General features: G+C 43.2%; 2 protein-coding genes across 2 annotated transcripts; both read left to right on the forward strand.

The window, feature by feature from the left end:
- Nucleotides 1-15,013: 15,013 nt before the first annotated feature.
- On the forward strand, nucleotides 15,014-15,406 carry LOC308074485 (NADH dehydrogenase [ubiquinone] 1 beta subcomplex subunit 7-like; the record flags this gene model as incomplete). Its single annotated transcript, XM_080413935.1, has 1 exon — nucleotides 15,014-15,406. The coding sequence occupies one exon, from the start codon at nucleotides 15,014-15,016 to the stop codon at nucleotides 15,404-15,406; it is 393 nt and encodes a 130-aa protein (XP_080270061.1).
- Nucleotides 15,407-20,950: 5,544 nt separating this feature from the next.
- LOC308074150 (HIG1 domain family member 1A, mitochondrial-like) lies at nucleotides 20,951-21,229 on the forward strand (the record flags this gene model as incomplete). The annotated part of the gene is made up of 1 exon (XM_080413482.1): nucleotides 20,951-21,229. One exon carries the CDS (start codon nucleotides 20,951-20,953, stop codon nucleotides 21,227-21,229), a length of 279 nt encoding a protein of 92 aa, XP_080269608.1.
- Nucleotides 21,230-23,879: the final 2,650 nt, after the last annotated feature.

Below are 23,879 nucleotides of genomic sequence, written 5' to 3' on the forward strand. Positions count from 1 at the left end.
AAAAGTATTGAAAATTGGAAATACTCCAGTAAAGTAAAATTACCTCAAAATTGTACTTAAGTAGGACGACAGTACTTGAGTAAATGTACTTAGTTACTTTACACCGCGAGTTAATTCAGCCAAAATCTGTCTCTTGAGTTTCGAATTGTATTCTTTGATCTGCTGGTGCCTGGTGAATGACAATGCAATATACATATGCATATACATGCAATGGTATAATGCATGTGGTCCCTGACCCACACACACGCATGTAATCATTTTTATGAATGTGTTTCAATAAACGGACTCTGTCCTCCCCTTGTTTGTTTGTTGTTTCAGTCTGTTATCTATGGACCATGTGTGTCCGTAATGACGTTTTGATTGATTAAGGAGATTCTACAGTATGTCCATAGTCACATTAAATCACTTTTCATCTGGTATTTCAATAGACTGAATCATCTTTATGAGCTGCATCAAGTCTGTCACACATGCAATGTTGATGAGGATTGGCAGTTCATTATAATATTTAACAGCATTTGGACCAGTGTTGATTTTGTCAGCAAATTTTGATTTAGTTTTAGTCATATTTTAGTCATCTGAAATGTTTTACTGTTAGTCTAGTTTTAGTCAACTAAATATCATAAGATTATAGTCGACTAAATCTACAGTTGATTTAGTCGACTATAATGTATTTTGGCGGTGCCTTGATGGCGTCGTAATGGCTGATTTTACACTTGGTTGCATGCTGAAAACAGCCGATCTACAAGCTCACAACACATCGCAGCGCGACACGTTGTAGAGCTTGTAGATCTGCTATTTTCAAGGCGCAACACCCGAGCGCAACCAAACATAAAATGACTTGTCTTTTAGTTCTACTGGATCTCTTCTCCACTAGATCCCTCACTAACATTTTAGTCTAGTTTTTATTTGTTGACAAAATTGTCAATATATTTAGTCTTAGTTTTAGTCATCGTAGCTTAGTTTTTATTTTGTTTTTATTTTGTTTTTGTCAGTGAAAAAAGATGTGTGTGTGTGTGTGTGTGTGTGTGTGTGTGCGCGCGTGCGTGTGCGTGTGTGTGGGGTTGTAGTTATGTTGTTATCCTACTTTGTTAGTATTAGTAAGGACTGCTGAAGGTCTATTGAAGATGAATGCATGGACAATAATGTTTATTATCATTGTTTTCAGTGAGAAATACTCACTCTTTGTTCACTATAGTTTTAACTGATGATCATTCCTTCCCTATCAATATAATGTAGCCTATACTCTATATGTCCACTAGATGTCAGCAGAGGATCAAAGATCAGGAGGATTCTCTTATAAGATTCTGTTGAAGAGTTCAGTTTGACCGTGATTTAATTCAGTGCTTGGGTGTTCAACAGGGGGTCTGGGGTCCTCAGAGTTACTACAAGGAGGTCACCAAATCTATTATTTTTAATATATAGGTACTTTTTTGTTTGTTTTATTACATTAACCACTTTGAACCCTACCATGGGGGGACCATTTGCCTTAAAATAGCAGATCTACAAGCTCCACAACGCGTTTTGAGCTTGTAGATCTGCCATTTTCAGCAAAGAGGTGATTATGTAATAATTATGTACGGGCCTAGTAGGGATGTACAGGTATCTGACTGGATAGTGAATCCACCACATCATCCTAACGTCTCCGCTTCCATACCTTGTGGTCTTTGTCCTTCCCGTCCCGGTCTCTGCCCTCAGCAGACTGTCTGAATAGAGCAGAACATACATCATCATAATAATAATGATGATGAAATTATAAGCAGAAAAGGTCTCCTCAGAGGGAGAATAATTGAGATGTGGAACCATCTCAATTATGGTATAGTGGTATAAAGTAACTAAGTACATTTACTTAACACATTGGGTGCCAGCATTTTTTCATAACAACTTACGTTGGGTGCCAGCATTCTCCCCATTGACTGCGCTTTGCTGTTTAAAGCTCTAGACTCCACGAGGAGCAAATCCATGTAAAAAAAAACATCCATTCATGTTGCGCGATGACCCTGGCTACAGCCTGGAACGATAACATTTCACTCGCGAGTTACAATGGGGGGGGATCGCGCATCGCGCATGACCGGTTTTCCCCACCGGAAACAGATTCGGAGATATAGGTGTTTTAAAGAAGGAAATAGACAGGAAGTGGATGGCAGCCATGTTTTTGTTTTTCCGGTGATCTATCTGGCCTATCCTTCTCAAGATCACAATGGGTACTCCCAGAGCTGCTCTAGCCCCGCCCGTGTGGAGAAAAACGAAAAAAACAAAAAGACATATTTCACGGTCTGGACCGTGTTCGGCACCGGACCGCTACTCTGCGCAAACACGGTTCAGACCGTGTTTGGCACCCGATGTGTTAAGTACTGTACTTAAGTACAATTTTGAGGTATTTGTACTTTACTTTAGTATTTCCAATTTCCAATACTTTTACTTCTACTCCACTACATCTCAGAGGCAAATATTGTACTTTTACTCCACTACATTTACTTGAAAACTTTAGTTACTTGTTACTTTTCAGATATAAATTGTGATATTATGAAACATACATTAACCGTTAACAACCTATTTTAAACCTATAGGCTATTTGAAAATAGCAGATCTACAAGCTCACAACGCGTCGCATCTCGACGCGTTGTGAGCTTGTAGATCGGCTATTTTCAAATATTTATTTAGTACACGCGCACACGCACAAGCACACGCACACGCACACACACACACACACACACACACACACACACACACACACACACACACACACACACACACACACACAGTGTTGGAGAAGTGATTATCAGGGTGCTACTGAATGTGTGCCTCACTGACAGCTCCATTACAAGGAATAATGATTGGCAATAATGAAATGTGTCCTTTAATCTGTCCGGAATGACTTACACACACGCACAGACGCACACACGCACACGCACACACACACACACACACGCACACGCACACGCACATGCACACAGACACGCACACTCTGTCTGAATACCTTGCAGCTGCTTAGAGGGCTAGACCACTGTGGTAGAGGTTAGGGATATGTGGTTACCTTGCCATGATGTAACTCCAAAGGTGGGCAAGAAATCCAAAAAATAATTGCTCCATTGACTAGAAGTTGATAATGCAAAATATGCTCCTCATTGACTTACTCTGTACGGTGCAACAGGCAGCTGATGCTGACATTATATTATAGAACCTCACGAACCCCAGCGAGTGTCTTCTCTCACTCCCTCGTGCACACAGACGCGCACGCACATGATTGATTGATGTACTTTTATTTAGTAAGACATGAGAATCACAGTACATGGAAGTACAAATTCACAATACAAGGTCTACTAAACTGGAAAACTCATTAAGCACGCAGCTTGTTTAAGATGAGAACCCCATGCACACACATCATGATGACATATAAGAGACAGACAGATATACACACTACTATACAGAATGTCATACAATCAGCTTTCAGGTTACTGGTATGAAGAGAGAAAAAAATAAATATACAAAAGAAGAAAATGAAGGAGGGGGGGGGGGGTAGGTTAAGACTTAGACAGGGGCCATTTTCGAATTGCAGCCTCCTGAAGGTGTATCTTTAGGGCAGTTTTGAAAGTGAGTAGGGTTTTACACTCCTTTACTCCTTTTGGTAGGGCATTCCACATTTTTGATGAATAGCATGAGAACGAGTTCATTCACACACATTTGTATTACTAACTGGAAGGGACTTCATAAAATAATTCATGCTCCTGTGACTTAAACACTGTTGTACTGTGGAAGTACCGAGTGCCGCCATACGAGCTTGTAGATCTGCTATTTTGTTTTAAATTGTGATTTTTTTTTGGCAAATCTTTGAATATATATGTCACAGGGTGAATGGAGATCCAGGGTGATTGAAGACAGAGCGCTCGTTTTTAGGCACGGGGCTTCTGGCGAGGCGGGGCTTTTCGAGACAGGGTTTATTAGCGAGGCTCGCGAGGAGGAGAAGGAGTGTGAGCTTGTAGATCTGCTATTTTCAAAAGAAGGAGGACGCGGCGCTGCGAGGCGGGGGTTTATTATGCGAGGCTCGCGAGGAGGAGGAGCTCCTCCTCCTCCTTCTCCTTCTCCTCCTCCGAGGAGGAGAAGGAGAACGCGGCGCCAAGAGGCGGGGCTTTGATGCGACGCGGACCTGTCTTTTGTTGTTCCCCCCCACATAGCAACCAGGAAGCTACGCTAGGGGAACGCTGAACACACGTTCACACGCACACGCACATGCTTGTCCATGACGGAGGCGCGCCGCCTTAGTAGAGCTTGAGGCCGAGGAGGCGCGCCCTCGCGCCTCCAGGCGCGAGTGCCCGCGCTGACCGGCCGATGCTCTACTAGTCGACACAGCGCCGTTCGAGTTGTAAACCGATAGGGACAGAATAGTTCTTTTCATGGATCACTGTGTGCGTGTGTGTGTGTGTGTGTGTGTGTGTGTGTGTGTGTGTGTGTGTGTGTGTGTGTGTGTGTGTGTGTGTGTGTGTGTGTGTGTGTGTGTGTGTGTGTGTGTGTGTGTGTCAGGGAGAAACTAAAACAAAAGCCAGCTGAACACAATAAAAGTATCTTAACAGTCCATTGAAAGCATGAGCGCGTGTGCGTGCGCGCGCATGTGTGTGTGTGTGACTGTGTGTGTGTGGGTGGTCGCGGCCATATGTGCTTGTGCACAAGCCTGGCTTGTGGCTCCCTCTAGTGTTTCTTCTACAGAATTGCTGGGTGGGTAAAAACGAGCGAGCCTTCTTCAATCACCCTGGTTCTCCATTCACCCTGTAACATATATATGTTTTAAAGCAAACATTTTTAACTCAAATCTTTGCTCCTGCTTTTCTTCTCAGATCCCTGCATATCATTTTGGGTCCTTGACATGAAAATGCTTGAGAACCACTGATATTATAGCAACATAAGTTTTTCAGAAAACTGTTAGGATTTAGAGGACATGATGTAGACTGGGAACCTCAGGACTTAATGTGTTAACACACTCTACCATACAGATGTATAGCTTTAAATAACATTGTGTATAAGTATGTGTTAACTCACTCTACCATACAGATGTATAGCTTTAAATAACATTGTGTATAAGTATGTGTTAACTCACTCTACCATACAGATGTATAGCTTTAAATAACATTGTATATAAGTATGTGTTAACACACTCTACCATACAGACCTATAGCTTTAAATAACATTGTATATAAGTATGTGTTAACACACTCTACCATACAGATGCATAGCTTTAAATAACATTGTATATAAGTATGTGTTAACACACTCTACCATACAGATGTATAGCTTTAAATAACATTGTATATAAGTATGTGTTAACACACTCTACCATACAGATGTATAGCTTTAAATAACATTGTGTATAAATATGTGTTAACTCACTCTACCATACAGATATATAGCTTTAAATAACATTGTGTATAAGTATGTGTTAACTCACTCTACCATACAGATGTATAGCTTTAAATAACATTGTGTATAAGTATGTGTTAACTCACTCTACCATACAGATGTATAGCTTTAAATAACATTGTGTATAAGTATGTGTTAACACACTCTACCATACAGATGTATAGCTTTAAATAACATTGTATATAAGTCCTGTATTGTAGCTGAAATAATGTAGCTGGTCTACTTCTGACTCCTTCACTGAAAACCTCATTAAACATTTTTAATGAACTGGCTTCTTCTGCGGCTTCACTGTGAAGGCCTGTGCTACACACACACACACACACACACACACACACACACACACCACAACTATATGTGTGTGTGTGTGTGTGTGTGTGTGTGTGTGTGTGCGTGTGTGTGTGTGTGTGTACTTTGTGAACACAGTCTTTCTGTCTGTCTGTCTGTCTGTCTGTCTGTCTGTCTGTCTGTCTCTCTCTCACCCCCCCCCCCCCCAACGTAGAAAAGGAGTGGAGAGAGAACAAGCAAATCTTGGGGAGAGAAAGGGATAATATGACTCAGAGAGAAGGAGAGAGGGAGGGAAAGAGAGAGAGGGAGGGAGAGAGAGAATCCTTAGAGTCCCAGACAGAGGCAGAATAACATAAGCTGTGTGGATACGGTGGATTTCTGGTGTTTTCCTCAGAGCCAGATGTTAGCATGACAGATTACCGTAGTTCATCCAAGGACAAGGCGTGTGTGTGTGTGTGTGTGTGTGTGTGTGTGTGTGTGTGTGTGTGTGTGTGTGTGTGTGTGTGTGTGTGTGTGTGTGTGTGTGTGTGTGTGTGTGTGTGTGTGTGTGTGTGTGTGTGTGTGTGTGCGCCCCTTGTCTCTGGAATAGAGAAAAGTCATGCAAGTAACTGTACCTTTACTGTGTGTAATTACACACGATGTGACATAAATGACACTGGAGGGGCTAGACAGGCCTCGTCTCTCTGCACCAAATGACATTTCTGTTCGCCTTTTAGTTTTTCTAAACAAAACTTGCACAGGGCTTATATATGATAAATAACTTCTAGATACTTTACTGTCCATGAGCAAGACCCCTAGCTGCGCCGAGCGCTCCATATATGACCACCTGAGCACTGAGCAGTCATCATCTGGGTAAAGCTGAATGGGATTAATGATGTCTACATTATTGTTATCACTATGTAGGAGAGAGTGTCTACCGGTTACAGGAATATAAATGATTGTTTTAACCTCTGTGACTTTTAAGAGTTACAGACGGTTCTTGTCAGCTGCAACCTTTTTCATGCCAAGGACCCCTAAATTGATACACATTTGGCCGCGGACCCCCATTTGAAAATGTTTTGTGCCAGGGACCCCCAGAAGCAAAGATATCAGTTAACTTTCGCTTAAAAAATATATATAAATATTCAAAGATATGCACACTTTTTCAAGGTTTTTCAAAAATAGCAGATATACAAGCTCATAGCGCTGCACTTGGTGCCGCGCTATGAGCTTGTATATCTGCTATTTTTGAATAGCAAAAGCTAAGTGGTTAAAATGATTGTGACGCTATGTTAACTAATTTTGCTGGGGACCCCCTGGTACCCCCCCAACGACCACTGGTGGTCCCCGGACCACTGGTTGAGAACCACTGACTTAGACGGTTGCTTAGTTTGGTGGTGAACTTTTATACCCTTTTATGTCAACAGCTACGACTAACATGGATTACTCTGTAGGAATGCACATGACTGCAAGAGATGTGCAGAAATAAGTCAATTAAATCAAAACGTATAAATGATTCAGTAAATGCCACACAGTGTTTGCTATTTATCAAGTTCCTGCACTAACTCTGTATTTCATGTGACAAAGAAGAAAAAACTGTGGCTTTACTAAATGTCAAATTGTCCCCGTGAGGAAAGGAATGTCTTAATGCTGTCATAATGTGGCCTGTGTTCTGGACTCCTATTATGTATGTATGTATATATATATATATATATATATATATATATATATATATATATATATATACTCCAAATATAGTATTTGGAGTGAATTTTAGTTTTCAACATTTTACACTTTTAGTTTGAAATAGATAGATGGGGTTAGATGTTGACGTCCTCCTCACACGCATAGAGTACAGAAGTCCTGACGTCACTCGTTCATCCCCTGGTTCGTAAAGTAATGTCTCTATGGAGAATAACATTGGGTCATCTTAGAATCGGCTCATATAAGAATTGTGGTCCAAAAATAAACAAACTGTCTGGGCGATATTGTCAGGGAGGAGGTTCTGTATCGTTTATGATAGTCAGTCACTCATATTTCAGAATCAGAATCAGAATCAGAATCAGTTTTATTGTCACATCACAGGTTTACAAGGTAAAAAAGTGGGTGAAATTCGTTTTTGTACATCGTTCCCATCGCAACGTTAATTTCCGTAGAAAGAAGAGGGGGGGGGGGGGGGGAGAAGAAGAGGGGTGGGGGGCAAGTGGGAAGGAGATCAAAACAAGAGAACAACAGAAGGCCAGACAAGTTACTATATTTGATACAGTCTGTTTCTGGCGAAAATGTAACTAATTCGGTGGAAGTAACGTTATCGTTTTCTCACCGTCAGTTGATGCTTCATATCCATAAGAGTCAAACCGCCGGGATCATTAGTTTATTTTTTGGAACACAGTTCTTATTTGACGCGTTATTAAAGACGTCTATGGGGATTCAGAACGGGGGTGGAATAGCGCTGCGCCCTGCCGTGGATGGAGATCAGTGCGATGTCGTTACATCAGATGGGTCCGTGCGTGTGTCAGTGGTGGAAAAAGTACTCAAATGTTTTTACTTAAGTAAAAGTATCAATACTGCAATGTAGATATACTCTGTTATAAGTAAAAGTCTGGGTAATTAAAAATGTAGTTGAGTAAAAGTACAAAGGTATTGGCATCAAAATGTACTTAAAGTACCAAAAGTAGAAAGTACTCATTATGCAGAATGTCCCATTTCAGAGGTTTTCAAATGTAGAAAATGTAGGAGAATCTTTTGAAAATAGCAGATCTACAAGCTCACAATGCGTCGCGATGCGACGCATTGTGAGCTTGTAGATCGGCTATTTTCAAACGGCCTAAATGTATACAGGGCTGAAGTGGTTAATGTATGTTTTGTAATAATAATCAAAATCTACAAAGTAACTAGTAACTAAAGTTTTCAAATAAATGTAGCTGAGTAAAAAGTACAATATTTGGATCCGGTATGTAGTGGAGTAGAAGTAAAAGTATCGGAAATTGGAAACACTCAAGTAAAGTACAAATACCTCACATTTGTGCTTAAGTACAGTACTTAAGTAAATGTACTTACACATTCACCTAAATGTCAGAGCTTAAAGGGATAGTTCACCCCCAAAATTACTTTTTTTTCTATGTATTAGTCACCCCATAGAGACTTGAATTCATGGATTTTTTTAGTTTTTGTCTCATTCCTAAGCCAATCATTTGATGACCGGCAGCGGTTCCGGTAGGAGACACAAAGAGTCTCCTTTGTGGCTGCTACCGGAACCGCAAATTATTGTCTAAAACTAAAGAAAATCCATGAATTTAAGTCTCCATGGGGTGACTAATCCATAGAAAAAAAGCCCTTTAAATCGGCATGTAAATATGAAATAAATGCATATAGTTTGGTCAGCTCTTAAGCTCCTTACACACCGGGGCGATTTTTTCGTGCGAATAATAAGCTTTTTTTAAAAACCTTATAAAGTCAATGCAAGCGTACATGGCGCGAAAAAGCGGAAAAGCGAAGCGAAAAAGCGTCTTTTAATTATTCGGAACAAGTCCGAATTTTGCGTATATTCGCACATTCGCCGGTGTGTAACCGCCTATAAGAGGCTAAAGCACAATGACTGCAAATACCTTACGCTCTTTATTCAAACAATAGCCTAATAATACTTAATGACGACAACGTGAGACTGTGTCACAGTGAACCAATACATTAGGAGCTAATTGATAGGATCTAGTAGATTTAGTTCTACCTTTGAACCCATTCAATCCAGGAACCCATCTGTGTCATGTTAGATTTTAGCTTTAACCATTATTTTAAACGTTGGGCTATTCAAAAGGCAGATCTACAAGCTCATAGCGTGGCACCGAGTGCCGCGCTATGAGCTTGTAGATCTGCCTTTTTTTTTTGAACATTTGTGCAAATCTTTGAATATATGTTTTCTTAAGCTTTTTTGTTTTTTTTAAATACCTACGTTGCTATAATATCAGTGGTGCTCAAACTTCTTCATGTCAAGGACCCCCAAAATTATATGTATTTGGCCGCCGACCCCCATCTCAAAATATCTTGTTCGAGGAGCAAAGATTTTAGTTACAAATGTTCCCTTTAGAAATATATATATATATATATTCACATATTTGTACAAAATGGTCAAGATTCTTCTCAAAACATTCGGTGCCATGTTATGAGCTTGTAGATCTGCTATTTTTTGAATAGCCCAAAGTGTAAAACATGGATAAAGTGATTAACACAGATGCGTTCCTGGTTCGAATGGGTTAAGGACTTGATTGGATTGTGACGGCTTATCGTTCTCTCCTCAGGTCTCGGTCCTGCAATAACGTTTCATGTTTTCGGCCCCAAATCCTACGGAGCTAATCGTACTTCAGCTGTGATTACCTCTCATGCACCACGGGAGCGTTGCTCTCTTCAATTTCATTTCATTTTTGCAGACTCTTTGAGACTCAAAGTGTTAAAGCACTATGCAACCAAAAATAAAAAAAATAAAAGTCTCGCTAGACGAGATCGAAATCTCGAGATTTCGATCTCGTCTAGCGACACTTTTTTTTCTTCTTTTTTTTGACTGTTCTGTCACTATGAACGTCAGATCTCACAAAAAAAAAAAAAAAAAAAAAGCTATTAAAATACGCGATCTAGTGCAAGGCCTATTGGCGCACGTTTTAAGCTGTGGTGGACCCGGGATGGAGTTATGACATGTTTCTACTGTACCGTTCATCCTAAGATATCATAACGTCATAGAAAAGGTAAGAAAACCTTAGTCCAAAATTCCCCTTTAAGGTTAAAGTCTATAGGTGAACCCGAGTGTAGACTCAGACACGGAGGCAAGGAGATAAGTTCAAAGAATATAGATTTATTGTCAGCCCAGAGAGCAAACCAAAGCAACAAGGCAAAAAGCAGGCAAAAAGGTCAAACAAGGAATAGGCCAAAACTTGAAGCCTAGGCTTAGGCCGGCAGAGCAGGCGAGGCGAGGTCCAGGGAAGCCACCAAAACAGGACAGGAATCAGAAACCAGAACAGGTTCTGGTTTCAGAAAAAAGCACAAAACTTTTAGGATCTGACAAGAACTGGAGCACAGGGCAGAGCTTATATTCACCTGTTTCCTAGGCTGTGTGTTTTCCACTTCCTGTCGATTTCATTGGATATCATTGGTCATCTGACCAGTTTCATTGGATTTTATTGGATCAAATCGACAGGAAGTGGAAAACACAGCCTAGGAAACAGGTGAATAGAGGCAACTAGATTGCTGAAGAGGTGCAGCTGAGGAGGCTCCAACTAGCCGCCACACCCCTGTTTCTAGTCGCCCAATCCACACACTGAGAAAATTAGGAAGAGGTAGATGGAATGGGAGGCGATGTAACAGGATCTGGAGAACCTCTTCCTTAGGGTACACCTGCCAAGTGTTTAAAGGAGTAGTTCACTCAAATACATTACTTGCTGTATTTTCTATCTGTAACACACACCCCATGAAGCGTTGAATTCATGATTTTTTTGTTTGTTTATGTCACATTCCTGAGCCAATTTTGATGACCGGCAGATACTCCTTGAGACTCAAAGAGTCTGGGTCACCGCTTTTTGTCATATTCTAAATCAAACGGACCACCTACCAAACAGTGCTCTGTTTTAGTTCCTGGAACGTGACGTGACATTCTGAACAGCTCAGCGCGCAATTTAGCCAGTCGGCATAATGGAATAGTCCTCTGTAGTCGGGACTGAGAGGCTGGCTGAGAGGCATTGACACTATGAAATAGGTGAAATAAGTGTCATTTTCACCTGTGTTGTTTGAAGGGCCTCAATTGGAATAAGACATTGTTCATACATAAAAAAAACAATCCCCAAAGAATGCTATTGGTTGGGTAGCTTGTCAATCAAGAGCGGGGGTGGGGAATGAATGCTATTGGTTGTGTAGGTTGTCAATCAAATCATCCCGCCCCTCCTGCAGCATAGCCTACTTTATCGTCAATTTTAGAATAAATGGGACCATAATTTAGCAAAACGCATATCATGATGATTGAAAGGAGACTTTAAACTAGCGACTGGAAGCATAAAGTATTTATGACAATTTTTATTAAGGTAAGAAAATCTAGTCTAGAGTTCGTAAAAAAAAACATCCGCTTACAATGAGAGAATATTCTTTCTGACACCTGCAGGGGTAAAACAGCGCTCTCTTCCGTATCATCGGCCTCATTGTAAATATGTCAGGCCGGCCCCTTGGCTCCCACTCACAAACGCATGGACGTCGACTGAGGTGACCCGCTACGCCGGCTGCTCGGGGAGTCGTTCATATGGAGAGAATTAACGTGAATGAACAGCGTTCCTCCCTGACCTCTGCATTTAAACTCATGTTAGATGTCATCTGGTACATGAGAGGTTTCACCATGTTCAATGTTAGGTCAATGTTAACCTGGACCTGTGTGTCATTTTTAGATTCCTTTGGCTATTCAAAAATAGCAGATCTACAAGCTCATAGCGCGGCACCGAGTGCCGCGCTATGAGCTTGTAGATCTGCTATTTTTGAAAAATCTTGAAAATGATTTTTTTAAATATTTTTTTTCCGAAAAACTTTTTTAGATTTACATTTTTCTTTTTAAACGGCCTCAGGTCTTAATGGGTTAAACGTTAAGACGTTGCTGTTGGACAGAAACCTCTTATCTCTAAATAAATAGTAAATTAGGAGTAGGACGAAGGCCCTACGTCCTCCCGGTGGAGGCTCCTCACTGGTAGGCGAGTCAGACAGTAGGATACGACAGCAGTGACAACACAGAAAAGTGTGTGGGGAGGTGTTAACTCTTTGACTGCCAGAGTATTTTCATAAAGTACTCCCCCAGTGCCAGCAATTTTCGTGTTTTTTTATTTTTATATTTTGAATTTTTTTCATGAAAATAATTTAAAGACACAGCACAAATCCGCCACTAGAGAGCAGCACATGACAGCTTGATCAGGTCATTGGGTCACTGTCACCCTTCTTGAGAGATTAGACAGGGAAATACATCAAAACGGATGTGACGTAGTCCCAGATTGTCTGATCGGCCAAAATTACGATGTGATACACGACGGCGATGACTGATCGTCACCCAGACCATAGATTATAGAAGAGAACCTGTCCGTTGTTATACCCTGTGAAAAACCGTTTGTTTACCTATTCTGGACGAAAATGACCGGGGAAAAAAATCAAAAAACGGAAACGGAATCCAGGTCATGAAACCGGATGCAGATGTGGGTGAAGTAAGTGGAACTCGAAAATAACATTGAATATTAAGCAGCATAGCGCAATCAGAGATTAAACAATGAACGCGCGTCCAGCGCGTCGAACGCGTCGACGGCCAACTGGACAAAGTAGCTATTGACGCGTTATCGCGTCAAGGGCAGTCAAAGAGTTAATTGGCACGACGACTAAAATCCCAGATGGAAGGGGGGGTCCCAGATGGAAGTTAGGCTGTGACACAAAATGTGACGTAAGCTTGTTCCATCTGGAGGAGTCAGGTTAGCTGGGAGCCTCTAACACCATAGATGTTTGAGAAAAAGATTTCTACCATGAGCCTTACTGCATAGATATTGGTTATGATAATGACATGTAAATGACATGTAAATTACCTCCATTGTTCCCCCTCCAGCACAACGTGGCCGTTTCACATGCAATCCCAGCACTTTTACAATATGCAAATGAGAGGTAGATTGAACATAAAATACTCCTTCACCTGACCTTAAACTTAAAGAGTATTTTGTCTCTGTCGTTTACAAACCTTGTTTGTCCAAAACCCTTACTTTTTTCAGGAAATGTGTTCCAATGGATCTGGATGTATTATTTTGTCTTTTTAATGAATCTGTATGGTAGAGTATAGTTAATACAATATGACTTTTTTGAATTCCGGAGTATTTCTACATTGGAGTATTGATATTTTTACCACTGCATTCTTGTACGATGTAGCAATGCATACTTTTTTTACTAGAAAAGCATATAAAGTAGAAATAATGGAGATCCAAGCTTTCCGCCCGTATGGCCACGATTATGGTTTGACTTTGACCTTGTTGGAGTCACTGCTCTCAGCGTTTTGATGACAGCGCCGGCGGCCAATGGAGGCGTAGCGGCGAAACGGATCATTTGACCCCCGTCAGCGAGAACCAACCGTGTCATTTTAACCCTTTAAGACCGGGAAAGCATCTGTGTCAATTTCATGATTTCTTTGGTTATTAAAAAAAATAGCAGATATGCAAGCTCATAGCGCGGCTTGTAGATCTGTTATTGTAGATCTGCAATCTGCAGATCTACAATCTCAGATCTGCAATCTGAGATTGTAAAAATCTGCAATTTTTGAAAAATCGTGAAAATGTGTGCAAATCTTTGACTATATATGTATATATAGAGGAGAGGAGAGGAGAGGAGGCGTTAATTCCTTATATCACAGAAACGTGACAGATGGACATGATGGATTTACAACACACACACACACACACACACACGACAGTAATGAAGTCCATTTCATTGAGTACCGTACTCATTTTTGAGTGTCTTTACTTGAGTTTTTGTATTTTTGGATCAAAGACAAATACTGTACTTTAGACTCCACTACATTCCTAGGAAGGTAAAGGGTACATCATGCATTAGCCACTTCAGCCTTACCTTTTAAACATCCTGTATTAAAATTGCCTATTTATGGGTCCCGACCCACTGTTTGGGACCCAGTGATCTATGATGTGCAAATAACAGGCACCGTCGGGTGCAAACCTTCTATGACTGTACGTCCAAAACGGTTCCTTTTCAGGAAGGAAATGGAGAAAAGAGCCTGATGTGTTCCAATGGATCTAAATGTCATTCTATGTTGACAGCAGGTTGCTATGGTTACCAAGCGTTTCCCTAATCAGATCAGTCAAGAGGTTCAGTCTGACGTCATGGACCTCTGTATTTGGGCATGTCTCACCCAGAAGGAAGTCCTTATTTGGGCGTGGCACAACTCATCACATGCCTCACGGTGAAGACGTCAGTGTCACACAGCTTATGAGCCACGGCGGCCCCGGTGGCAGATCACAGTCCCGCTGCAATCCTCACTAACCTCCCATATGACTTCCCTTTCAAGACCCTTCCCCACTGACCCCCAAAGACAGACCTGCAAGGCGTTACTTTCAGGTATCTCCACCGTCCTAGGCTAGCAGACCCATCCCTGGATCCTATGGACAGACAGTCCGTTTATTTGTATAGCAAACGACAAGGTCATTCAAAGTGCTTTACATGAAACATTAAGCAAAGGCAACGTTAAGTTCTTATCGGACACCTTTTGCGTCGGTCCACCTCCCCAAGTCAACCGACGTTCTTTCTCTTTTCCAACCACCGTTTGTCCCCAAAAAAACAATAAATGGGGGCTCACCTCGCCAGACGGTACTTCACCGAGACGGACACCGAGCCGGACCCGACGAAGAGATACGAGTTCGGCCCCCACGTGGGCTTCCCCCCCGACAGGAGGGCAAGAGAGGAGCGAGAGATGGTGGCCACCCAGGAGCAGATGAACCTGGCCCGGCTGCCCGTGGAGCAGAGGGACTACTGCGCCCACCACCTCCTCACGCTGCTGAAGTGCAAGAGGGACAACTGGCCCGTCGTCCTCCTGGACGCCTGCCAGCGCCAGAGACACGCCTGGGACCTCTGCCAGCACCAGGACTACGTCATGCGCATGAAGGAGTACGAGAGGGAGCGGCGGCTCCGGCTGAGGAGGAAGAGAACGGAGGCCCAGGAGAAGGCTGAGGCAGCGTGACTGGCAGGCAGCGGTGGAAAAAGTACTACATTTTTTTACTCAAGTAACAGTAACAGAAATACCCTGTTACATCTAAAAGTAAGCGGCGTGAACGAGGCGAAACGGGCGATGCCCGGACCACCATTTTATAGAGTTTTTTATTTATTTATTTATCTCTGGGATCCCAATCTACACTGTAAAGTTCTCAGTTTTAATTTAACTCTGAAGGTGTGTTCACACCAGACATGAAGATCTTAGTTTGAGTGGTGCGATTACATACATAGTCAATGCAAAGCCACTTGGCACGACTTCCATGTGATGTAAGCATGTGACGTAAGCATGTGGCTTAAGCATGTGACGTAAGCATGTAATGTAAGCATCCCGTAACCTCCACGCTACATAAGGACTTCAGACTATTAGACCCTTTTTTCTTTTGTATGACTTGTTAAAAGCCTGGTGAAAGACCTAGTTAATCAGTAGTATTTCTCTTCTCTATCTTTGTCTATACTCATGTATTGACCCGTCCGCCAATCGGCCTTAGCTACTATAGTTACTTTGCTGATTTAGATTATTAACACAAAACATACATTAACCTATTAAGCGTTATTTTATACTTTGGCTGTTTGAAAATAGCCGGTTGTGAGTGTAGATCTGCTATACCTTCTAAAACATTTGACGCATTTTGAAACATATTTTAGTACTTTAACTTTTTGTACTGCAAGTATATTTTGCTGGATGAATATGTCTGAAAACGTGTCCTCTTTGGGTAAGGAGCAGCATATCTCCTCCTCCTCTTCGGACAAGGAGCAGCAGATCTCCTCCTCCTCTTCGGACAAGGAGCAGCAGATCTCCTCCTCCTCTTCGGACAAGGAGCAGCAGATCTCCTCCTCCTCTTCGGACAAGGAGCAGCAGATCTCCTCCTCCTCCTCCTCTTCGTACAAGGAGCAGCAGATCTCCTCCTCCTCCTCCTCTTCTTTGGACAAGGAGCAGCAGATCTCCTCCTCCTCCTCCTCTTCGTACAAGGAGCAGCAGATCTCCTCCTCCTCCTCCTCTTCTTTGGACAAGGAGCAGCAGATCTCCTCCTCCTCCTCCTCCTCTTCGGACAAGGAGCAGCAGATCTTCTCCTCCTCCTCCTCTTCGTACAAGGAGCAGCAGATCTCCTCCTCCTCCTCTTCGGACAAGGAGCAGCAGATCTCCGCTTCCTCCTCCAGGAGGAGCAGGGTGTCGCTGCCCACCTCCAGAGTGAGGCTGATCATGGAGAGTTCTCACGATGTGTCCCTCATCGACCGGGAGGCTCTGCTCCTCACCACCAAGGCCACGGAGCTGTTTGTCCAGCACCTGGCCCGGTCCTCCTTCAGCCAGGGAGCAGGAGACGGGGCCCGGTCCTCCTTCAGCCAGGGAGCAGGAGACGGGGCCTCCTTCAGCCAGGGAGCAGGAGACGGGGCCTCCTTCAGCCAGGGAGCAGGAGACGGGGCCTCCTTCAGCCAGGGAGCGGGCAGCAGGGACACCAACACGCTGTCCTACGGCGACCTGGCCGCGGCGGCGGCAGAGGAGACGGGCGTGTTCCACTTCCTCTCAGACGTTCTCCCCAAGAAGATCTTGGTCAGAGATTTCCTGAAGACCCTGGAAGAGGACGTAAACAACTGAAAGAACAACTGAAGGAACGCCGGGCCGCCATTCCGTCACTGTAATGTCATCAAAGCAAAAGTGACCGGCGGAAGAGACCCGCCATGGGAGAGGGGGGCGTTCTAGACCAGTGATTCTCAACCTTCGGGCCGGGGCCCACTGGTGGGCCGTGAGGATATTGCAAGTGGGCCCCCAAATAATTGACAAAACGCAAAAAATATTTACAATTAGTTAGAGGTTGGAGCCACTATACACAGCCCTCACATCTAGAGTCTAGAGACGTCTAGAGGCTATGCAGCCCTCACACCTCGGACGGCCGATCCGACTAAAATAGCAGATCTCTGTATCTTCAAGTTCAAGTTTTATTAGAAAACATCATTGCATAACAGTATGAATCATGATGTTTCTTACAATTCAAGAGGACGCTCTATTGAAAAAACTAATCATCAAAACACATCATTAAAAAAGTTATTACTTCTGGTAAAGATCTTGGAAGGAACAACATCTGGTGCCTTTGTGTGACTCACAGGTTGTGAGAGTGTCCTCCCATTCCTTAGATTGTAGCGACTTAGACAGGCTCTGGACCATTGGACTGGTCCCTTGTCCCTTGCATGCCCATATATGGAAATCTCTGTATCTGTCAGTCCTTTCCTTGTCCCTGTTATGCCCAATTGCCCATATATTGAGAGCTCTGATGTCATCAGCATGCCCATATATGGGGATCTATGTATCTGTCAGTCCTTGTCCCTTTTATACCCATACTGTCCCTGATGTCATCAGTATATGCCCACATATGGGCATGCCCCCTTATGGTGCCCATATATGGAGCTGACTGATTTGTTTGAGGTTGATGCCGTGACGACACATTGAGGTTAGACAACACAACTCCATATTTGGGCGTAGCTGCATTGGGAACTCCTTATATGGTTATAGCTGAGTCATGGTGACATGAGCTTTTGAGGTCCGCCGGCCGGCCGGCAGGGCCTCCCTTAAGCCAATTTTAATATTTAAATTGTTATACAAAAACTAAATATATGCAGTATATCATGGTCTTTCATTGTATTCATTTCAACATTTCAATTGTGATACAGATGAATAGGAACTTAACCCATTAAGACCTGGAACGCATCTGTGTCACTTTTTGGGGGGAGCTAAAAAGCATTATTTTACACTTTGGCTATTCAAAAATAGCAGATCTACAAGCTCATAGCGCGGCACCGAGTGCAGCGCTATGAGCTTGTAGATCTGCTATTTTAGAAAAATCGTGAAAATGTGTGCAAATCTTTGAATTTATATTGTTTTAAAGCAAACATTTTTAACTCAAATCTTTGCTTCTGGGACCCCCTGGAACTAAATATTTTGAGATGGGGGTCCGCGGCCAAATACATATAATTTTGGGGGTCCTTCACAACAAACCAGATATGTGTACAGCTTTTAACCATCATTTTATTTCGTCTGGACATCTATTTGACAGGTTGGCTGCCAATACGGCTCCTTCAGGTCATACCCATAACATGGTCTCTGAGATCCCTATCCCCCATGGTGAAGGCCTCACATTAAGAACGCTAACACTGAGAGAAGTTCTCAATGCACTTTTAAAAATCTGCACCAAGAAATCTAAAGGAGCGGATGATCTCGAACCATATCTTTTGCACCTTAGTGCACATATAATTGCCCCCCCCTCTCACCCACATTTTTAATTTAACATTCTCCACAGGAAAAATTCCCCCAATCTGGAAATCAGCACATGTCGTGCCATTGCATAAAGGTGGTGACCCATTTGCTTTAAATAATTATCGCCCTATATCTATTCTATGTTGCCTAGCCAAGGTCCTCGAATCCCTGGTTAGCTCTCAATTGCGGTCATTTTTGGATACACACAATATACTGCAACCCCAACAGTCCGGTTTTAGACCATATCAGCCACAACTCTTGTCATCAATAACATAGTAAATGGCCTGGACAAGCACCGTCACTGTGCAGCCATGTTTATTGATTTATCCAAGGCATTCGATACGGTAGATCACTCAATTTTAATACAAATACTTTCTCTAATTGGTTTAAATGCACTCTCAATCCACTGGTTCTCAAACTACCTCACAGGGAGAACACAGAGAGTTGTCGCCGATGGTTCCAGTTCAACTTACCTGGTAACCGACAAAGGTGTCCCCCAAGGATCCATACTGGGCCCTCTCTTATTCTCCATATACATAAATAATATGATTATTTCCACCTCGCAATGCGACGTCCATTACTATGCGGACGACACAATTCTGTACAGTATTGCCCCCTCAATCGACCTAGCCATCGCTAACCTCCAGTCCGCTTTTAACAGGTTCCAAATGGCCCTAGTAAATCTCAAGCTCGTCTTAAATTCTAAAAAGACTAAATGTATGCTCTTTACACGAGCCTTAAATACAAATGCCTCCTTAGGCATACATACTCTTGACGGTGAACAAATTGAATTTGTTACATCATACAAATACCTCGGCATCTGGTTAGACGTGAAACTTACTTATAAGATTCATGTTGAACAGCTAATAAGAAAGCTAAGGGGAAAAATTGGTTTCCTATATAGAAATAAGGCTTGTTTCTCCCTCTCTAACAGAAGGATGATTGTTCAAGCAGTAGTTATGTCTGTGTTTGACTATGGAGATGTGCTGTACATGCATACCTCAATATCCATCCTAAAACCTCTCGATGCAGTGTACCATAGTGCATTACGCTTCATCACCGGCGATGATTATCATACTCATCACTGTACTTTATATGAAAACCTAGGTTGGTCTTCTCTCACCACTCGTAGAGAACAACATTATGTTTATATATATTTTATTTGTTTATAAGGCCCTGTGTGGCAAGCTCCCATTGTACTTAACTTCTCTCTTAAACACCAATCCTTCGGGATATCGCACACGCTCACAAGCTTACATTTCTCTCAAAATTCCGTGAATGAATATTGAACAAGGAAAATCAGCTTTTTCATTTTATACCCCCGACAAATGGAATAAACTCCAGGTCTCTTTGAAATTGGATAGCCTGATCTCCATAGAGTCTTTTAAGGTTCTTCTCATTGAGGTATTACGTAAAGAATGTACCTGTTTCGCATATCCACTGTGATTTCACATCATGTGTATTCTCTATATTCTCTGTATTATTATTATTATTATTATTATTATTATTATTAATATGATTTTTCTTTAATGTTCTTCTATAGTTAACTATATCTTACTACACTGTTTACTGCTTTCTATTTGTATACTGTATCTGTGTTGTACTCAGGGCGTCCTCGCAAAAGAGAGCTTGCTCTCAACGGACTACCCTGAATAAATAAAGGTCAATACATGAAAAAAGATTGAGAACCACTGATATAGAAACAATTTTTTTCAGAAAACTGTTGGGATTTAGGAGACATGTAGAATCGGCTTCAGGTCTTAATGGGTTAAGGTATACTCATTATGCTAGTTCTATTGATCCAAGCCGCAATTGATAATGCTCTGAAGATGGCCGCCGCGTTGAGTGGTCAGATGGGTGGGCCGCAGAGCTCTTCCACCGCTGGTGATGACCTCATAGCGGGCGGCGTGTGACGTAAGACTCATTCTACCTCCACCGCTACCTAAGGACTCTTCAGACTGCTAGATGACTCTATCGTCAGACAAGGACCATTCTGGTTGTCCATTCACCTGTTGTCCATTCACCTGTCTTCATCTGTACCTTCATCTGTCTGCCAGAAGAGAATTGCTGGTAACCACAGCACGGCTATACAGTGTACCTGGATCGCACAGGGCTCAGGTTGGATCAGAACACCTCCTGCAGTGGGTCAGTACCGAGTCAACCAGTTCCCTTTTTCATTGAGTATCATTTTACTCTCTGTATACACCTGTTTCTGTCCATAATCAACACTGCCGTTTCAGCTCAAAGCAAGCCAACAAAAAACAGATGTCTGATTATAATGACGACGAGTCCAAGTTGCTGCGGAAGGCCAAGGAGAATCCATTCGTCCCCGTGGGCATGGCCGGGTTTTTGGCCATCGTTGGATACAGGCTTTTGAAGATGAAGAGTCGAGGAGACACAAAGATGTCCGTTCACCTCATACACATGCGCGTGGCCGCTCAGGGCTTCGTGGTGGGAGCCATGACCCTCGGCGTCATCTATTCCATGTACAGGGATTACATTGTGAAGCCCAGAGAAGCACAGAAATCCCAGGATGATAAATGAGCATGGACTCTTTTTGGACGTACTCTTCGAATTAAGCCTCTTTCCTTCTTTGTCCCTTTTGTATTCGCTGTTACCATTGTCTATATGGCACGAATGTCACGCTAACGCCTAATACAAAGGTCTCGCGAAGCCCTGCCTATCACTAGGCGCACAAGTCGAGTTTGAAGTCGCAGGAAATCTGAATATAGAACAGGTTTTTCAGGCCGATATACGCGTGCGTCCTTCAATGTTACGTTTGTGTCTCGTTGTTATTCGTTGTAGGTTCATAAAGAGACACGATGCGAAACCAACAGTACAAATGAATATAGCATGTATGTGTAGTACAGTATGGCCGTGATGAATTTTGTATTTAGAAAGCCGGAAGGGATGGCAGGTAATTGCTGGAACCTATATTATACAGTATCTGGGGGTGTAAAACCACCGTTCGCAGACAAGCTAAGTTAAACTAAAGCTCTGTTGTTTGTTCAGCAATGGACTAGTCGTTTAGCTGTAACCAGTAATCAGCGAGAGAATCACTGCAAAGGGCAGGGAGGGGGGGGTGTATAGAATAATTAGCAGCGTTGTGCGTTTAGTCGCAACAAACAAAATTAAATACAGTCAGCGGATCAGCGACTGCTGCTGTCCACGGACGGAGAGCCCACAGCAAACTGTACTGAAGGCTCAGGCTACAGAAAGTAAACTAAGGAAATGGAAGCACGTTTACCATACGACAGCACGTCAGTGTGTTCATAGGGATCACTTCCCCGCGGGCTCACCACATGCGTGAACACAACGCAGTGCACGCGTGATCCTTGCAAAGACGCTCATAGCACCCTTTGCCGCTGGTTGAAAAAGCAATAATATAAAATATATATAGTAATACGATACGGATGTGTGCGCCCGCGACAATATTGTGACATTTTTGCCAGACCCAGGGGGTCTGGCTTACATGAGGCTTTGTACCTGTTTTCTCCATACATGGGCATGGTCACTTTGTCCTTAGGCCCCAGCCATAAAAGTCTGTCCCCCTTTCGTCCATACATGGGCATATTTTGTACCTGTTTTCTCCATACATGGGCAAAAAAACAGGTTTTGGTCACTTTGTCCTTAGGCCCCAGCCATGAAAGTCTGTCCCCCTTTCGTCCATACATGGGCATAGACACAGGCTGACACGTCATGTGAAGTCTGGGTCTGGCAGAACCAGGTCTCCTGGTCTTGTTGTTATTGTGATACCAAAAACATCGGTACATGCCTATAGCGAACAAAGACGGTTGCTTCCCCACTCAAACGCACTTGCCCGTCGGCCAACCTGAAAGACTCCACTTGCCCAAGCATTTTATTTACTCGCCACGGGCAGTCGGACAACCGTTGGTGTCACCCATGTGAGCTGCTGCTCCATTTATGGTTCTACTGATGACATCATCAAAAAAATTATATCAAATAATAACCGGCGTCAATGGTGATGCAGAACATGAAAACCGCCTCCTACGTCAGCTGCTGGGTTTGTGGGGTTGCTCTCCAGATGTCATAGACTACAGCGATATGGCATATCACGTTGTGAATCGTTGTTTGTTCTGGATCCTCCGGAGGCGACAACCTAAAGATCGTCACGGGGAGAGAACCTTCAACACGTTGATCCATCGAACTAGTAGTTCCTCTGTTTCCACCTGGCACCAGAACCAGAAGATCTCACGAAGCAATGGAAACACCGCTGGTCTTGACGCAGGAACGCACACATCAGGAAGTGGCCAGGGTGGTTCCTCTTGGGAAACCCTGCACCTCGGGTTCTGGTTTGGAGCTATGAGTTCCGTGGCCCTTTTGACCAGTGACAAGGAGGATGGACAAGACAGAAGAACCAGACTTTCACGTCTTGCACAGATCGTCGATGTGGTGGGAAGATCCGATCCTGCTGTTGTGCTCATTCGTTCAACGACGGGGGAGGGCGGTGGATGGAGATCCTGCTCTGGTTTCATTGTCAGTAGTGATGGCCTCATTGTCACCTGTGCCCATTGTTTGAACGAGAAGATCCGTGTGAAGCTGACCAATGGACGGACGCACGATGCCACCGTGCAAGACGTGGACAAAGTGGCAGACGTCGCCACGATCAAGATAAATGCCAAGCACCCCTTACCCACCCTCACTGTTAGGCGGTCTGCTGATGATCAGCAGGGGGAGTTTGTGGTTGTCATAGGCAACCCACGTAAACAACACACCGTTACGTCCGGAATTGTCAGCTCAGTGCAGATAACCGGCAAGGAGCTCCGCCTTGCCAACTCTAACGAGGATTACATCCAGTATGACGCTCCCTCCAAGCCTGGCAGTTGCGGAAGTCCCTTGATTAACTTGGATGGCGAGGTTATTGGTATGCACAACAGGAGGCATAAAGAGTTTGCCATCGCCATTTCCTCTGATCATTTAAGACATTTACTGGACAAAGAGGCAGACAAAAAGGAATAAAACAAGAAAAATATGACACAGTCATATTATACCAGGTTGCTCTCTCCAGCGTCCCTGCACGGAACCAAATGGACCCGTGGTCCTGTACCCTTTCGCTCGCGGACAAACAAAAACGGCCAAAATGGCAGTAAATAGTAAATAGTTTATGAACGGAGCTAAATCAGTTTGTGTGCTTTGTCTTGTTTTTTCTGGGTCGCTGTTGGAGGCGGGGCTG

Source organism: Gymnoscopelus braueri (assembly GCF_963280865.1).
Source record: "Gymnoscopelus braueri genome assembly, chromosome: 19".
In the NCBI taxonomy this organism is placed as follows: Eukaryota; Metazoa; Chordata; class Actinopteri; order Myctophiformes; family Myctophidae; genus Gymnoscopelus; species Gymnoscopelus braueri.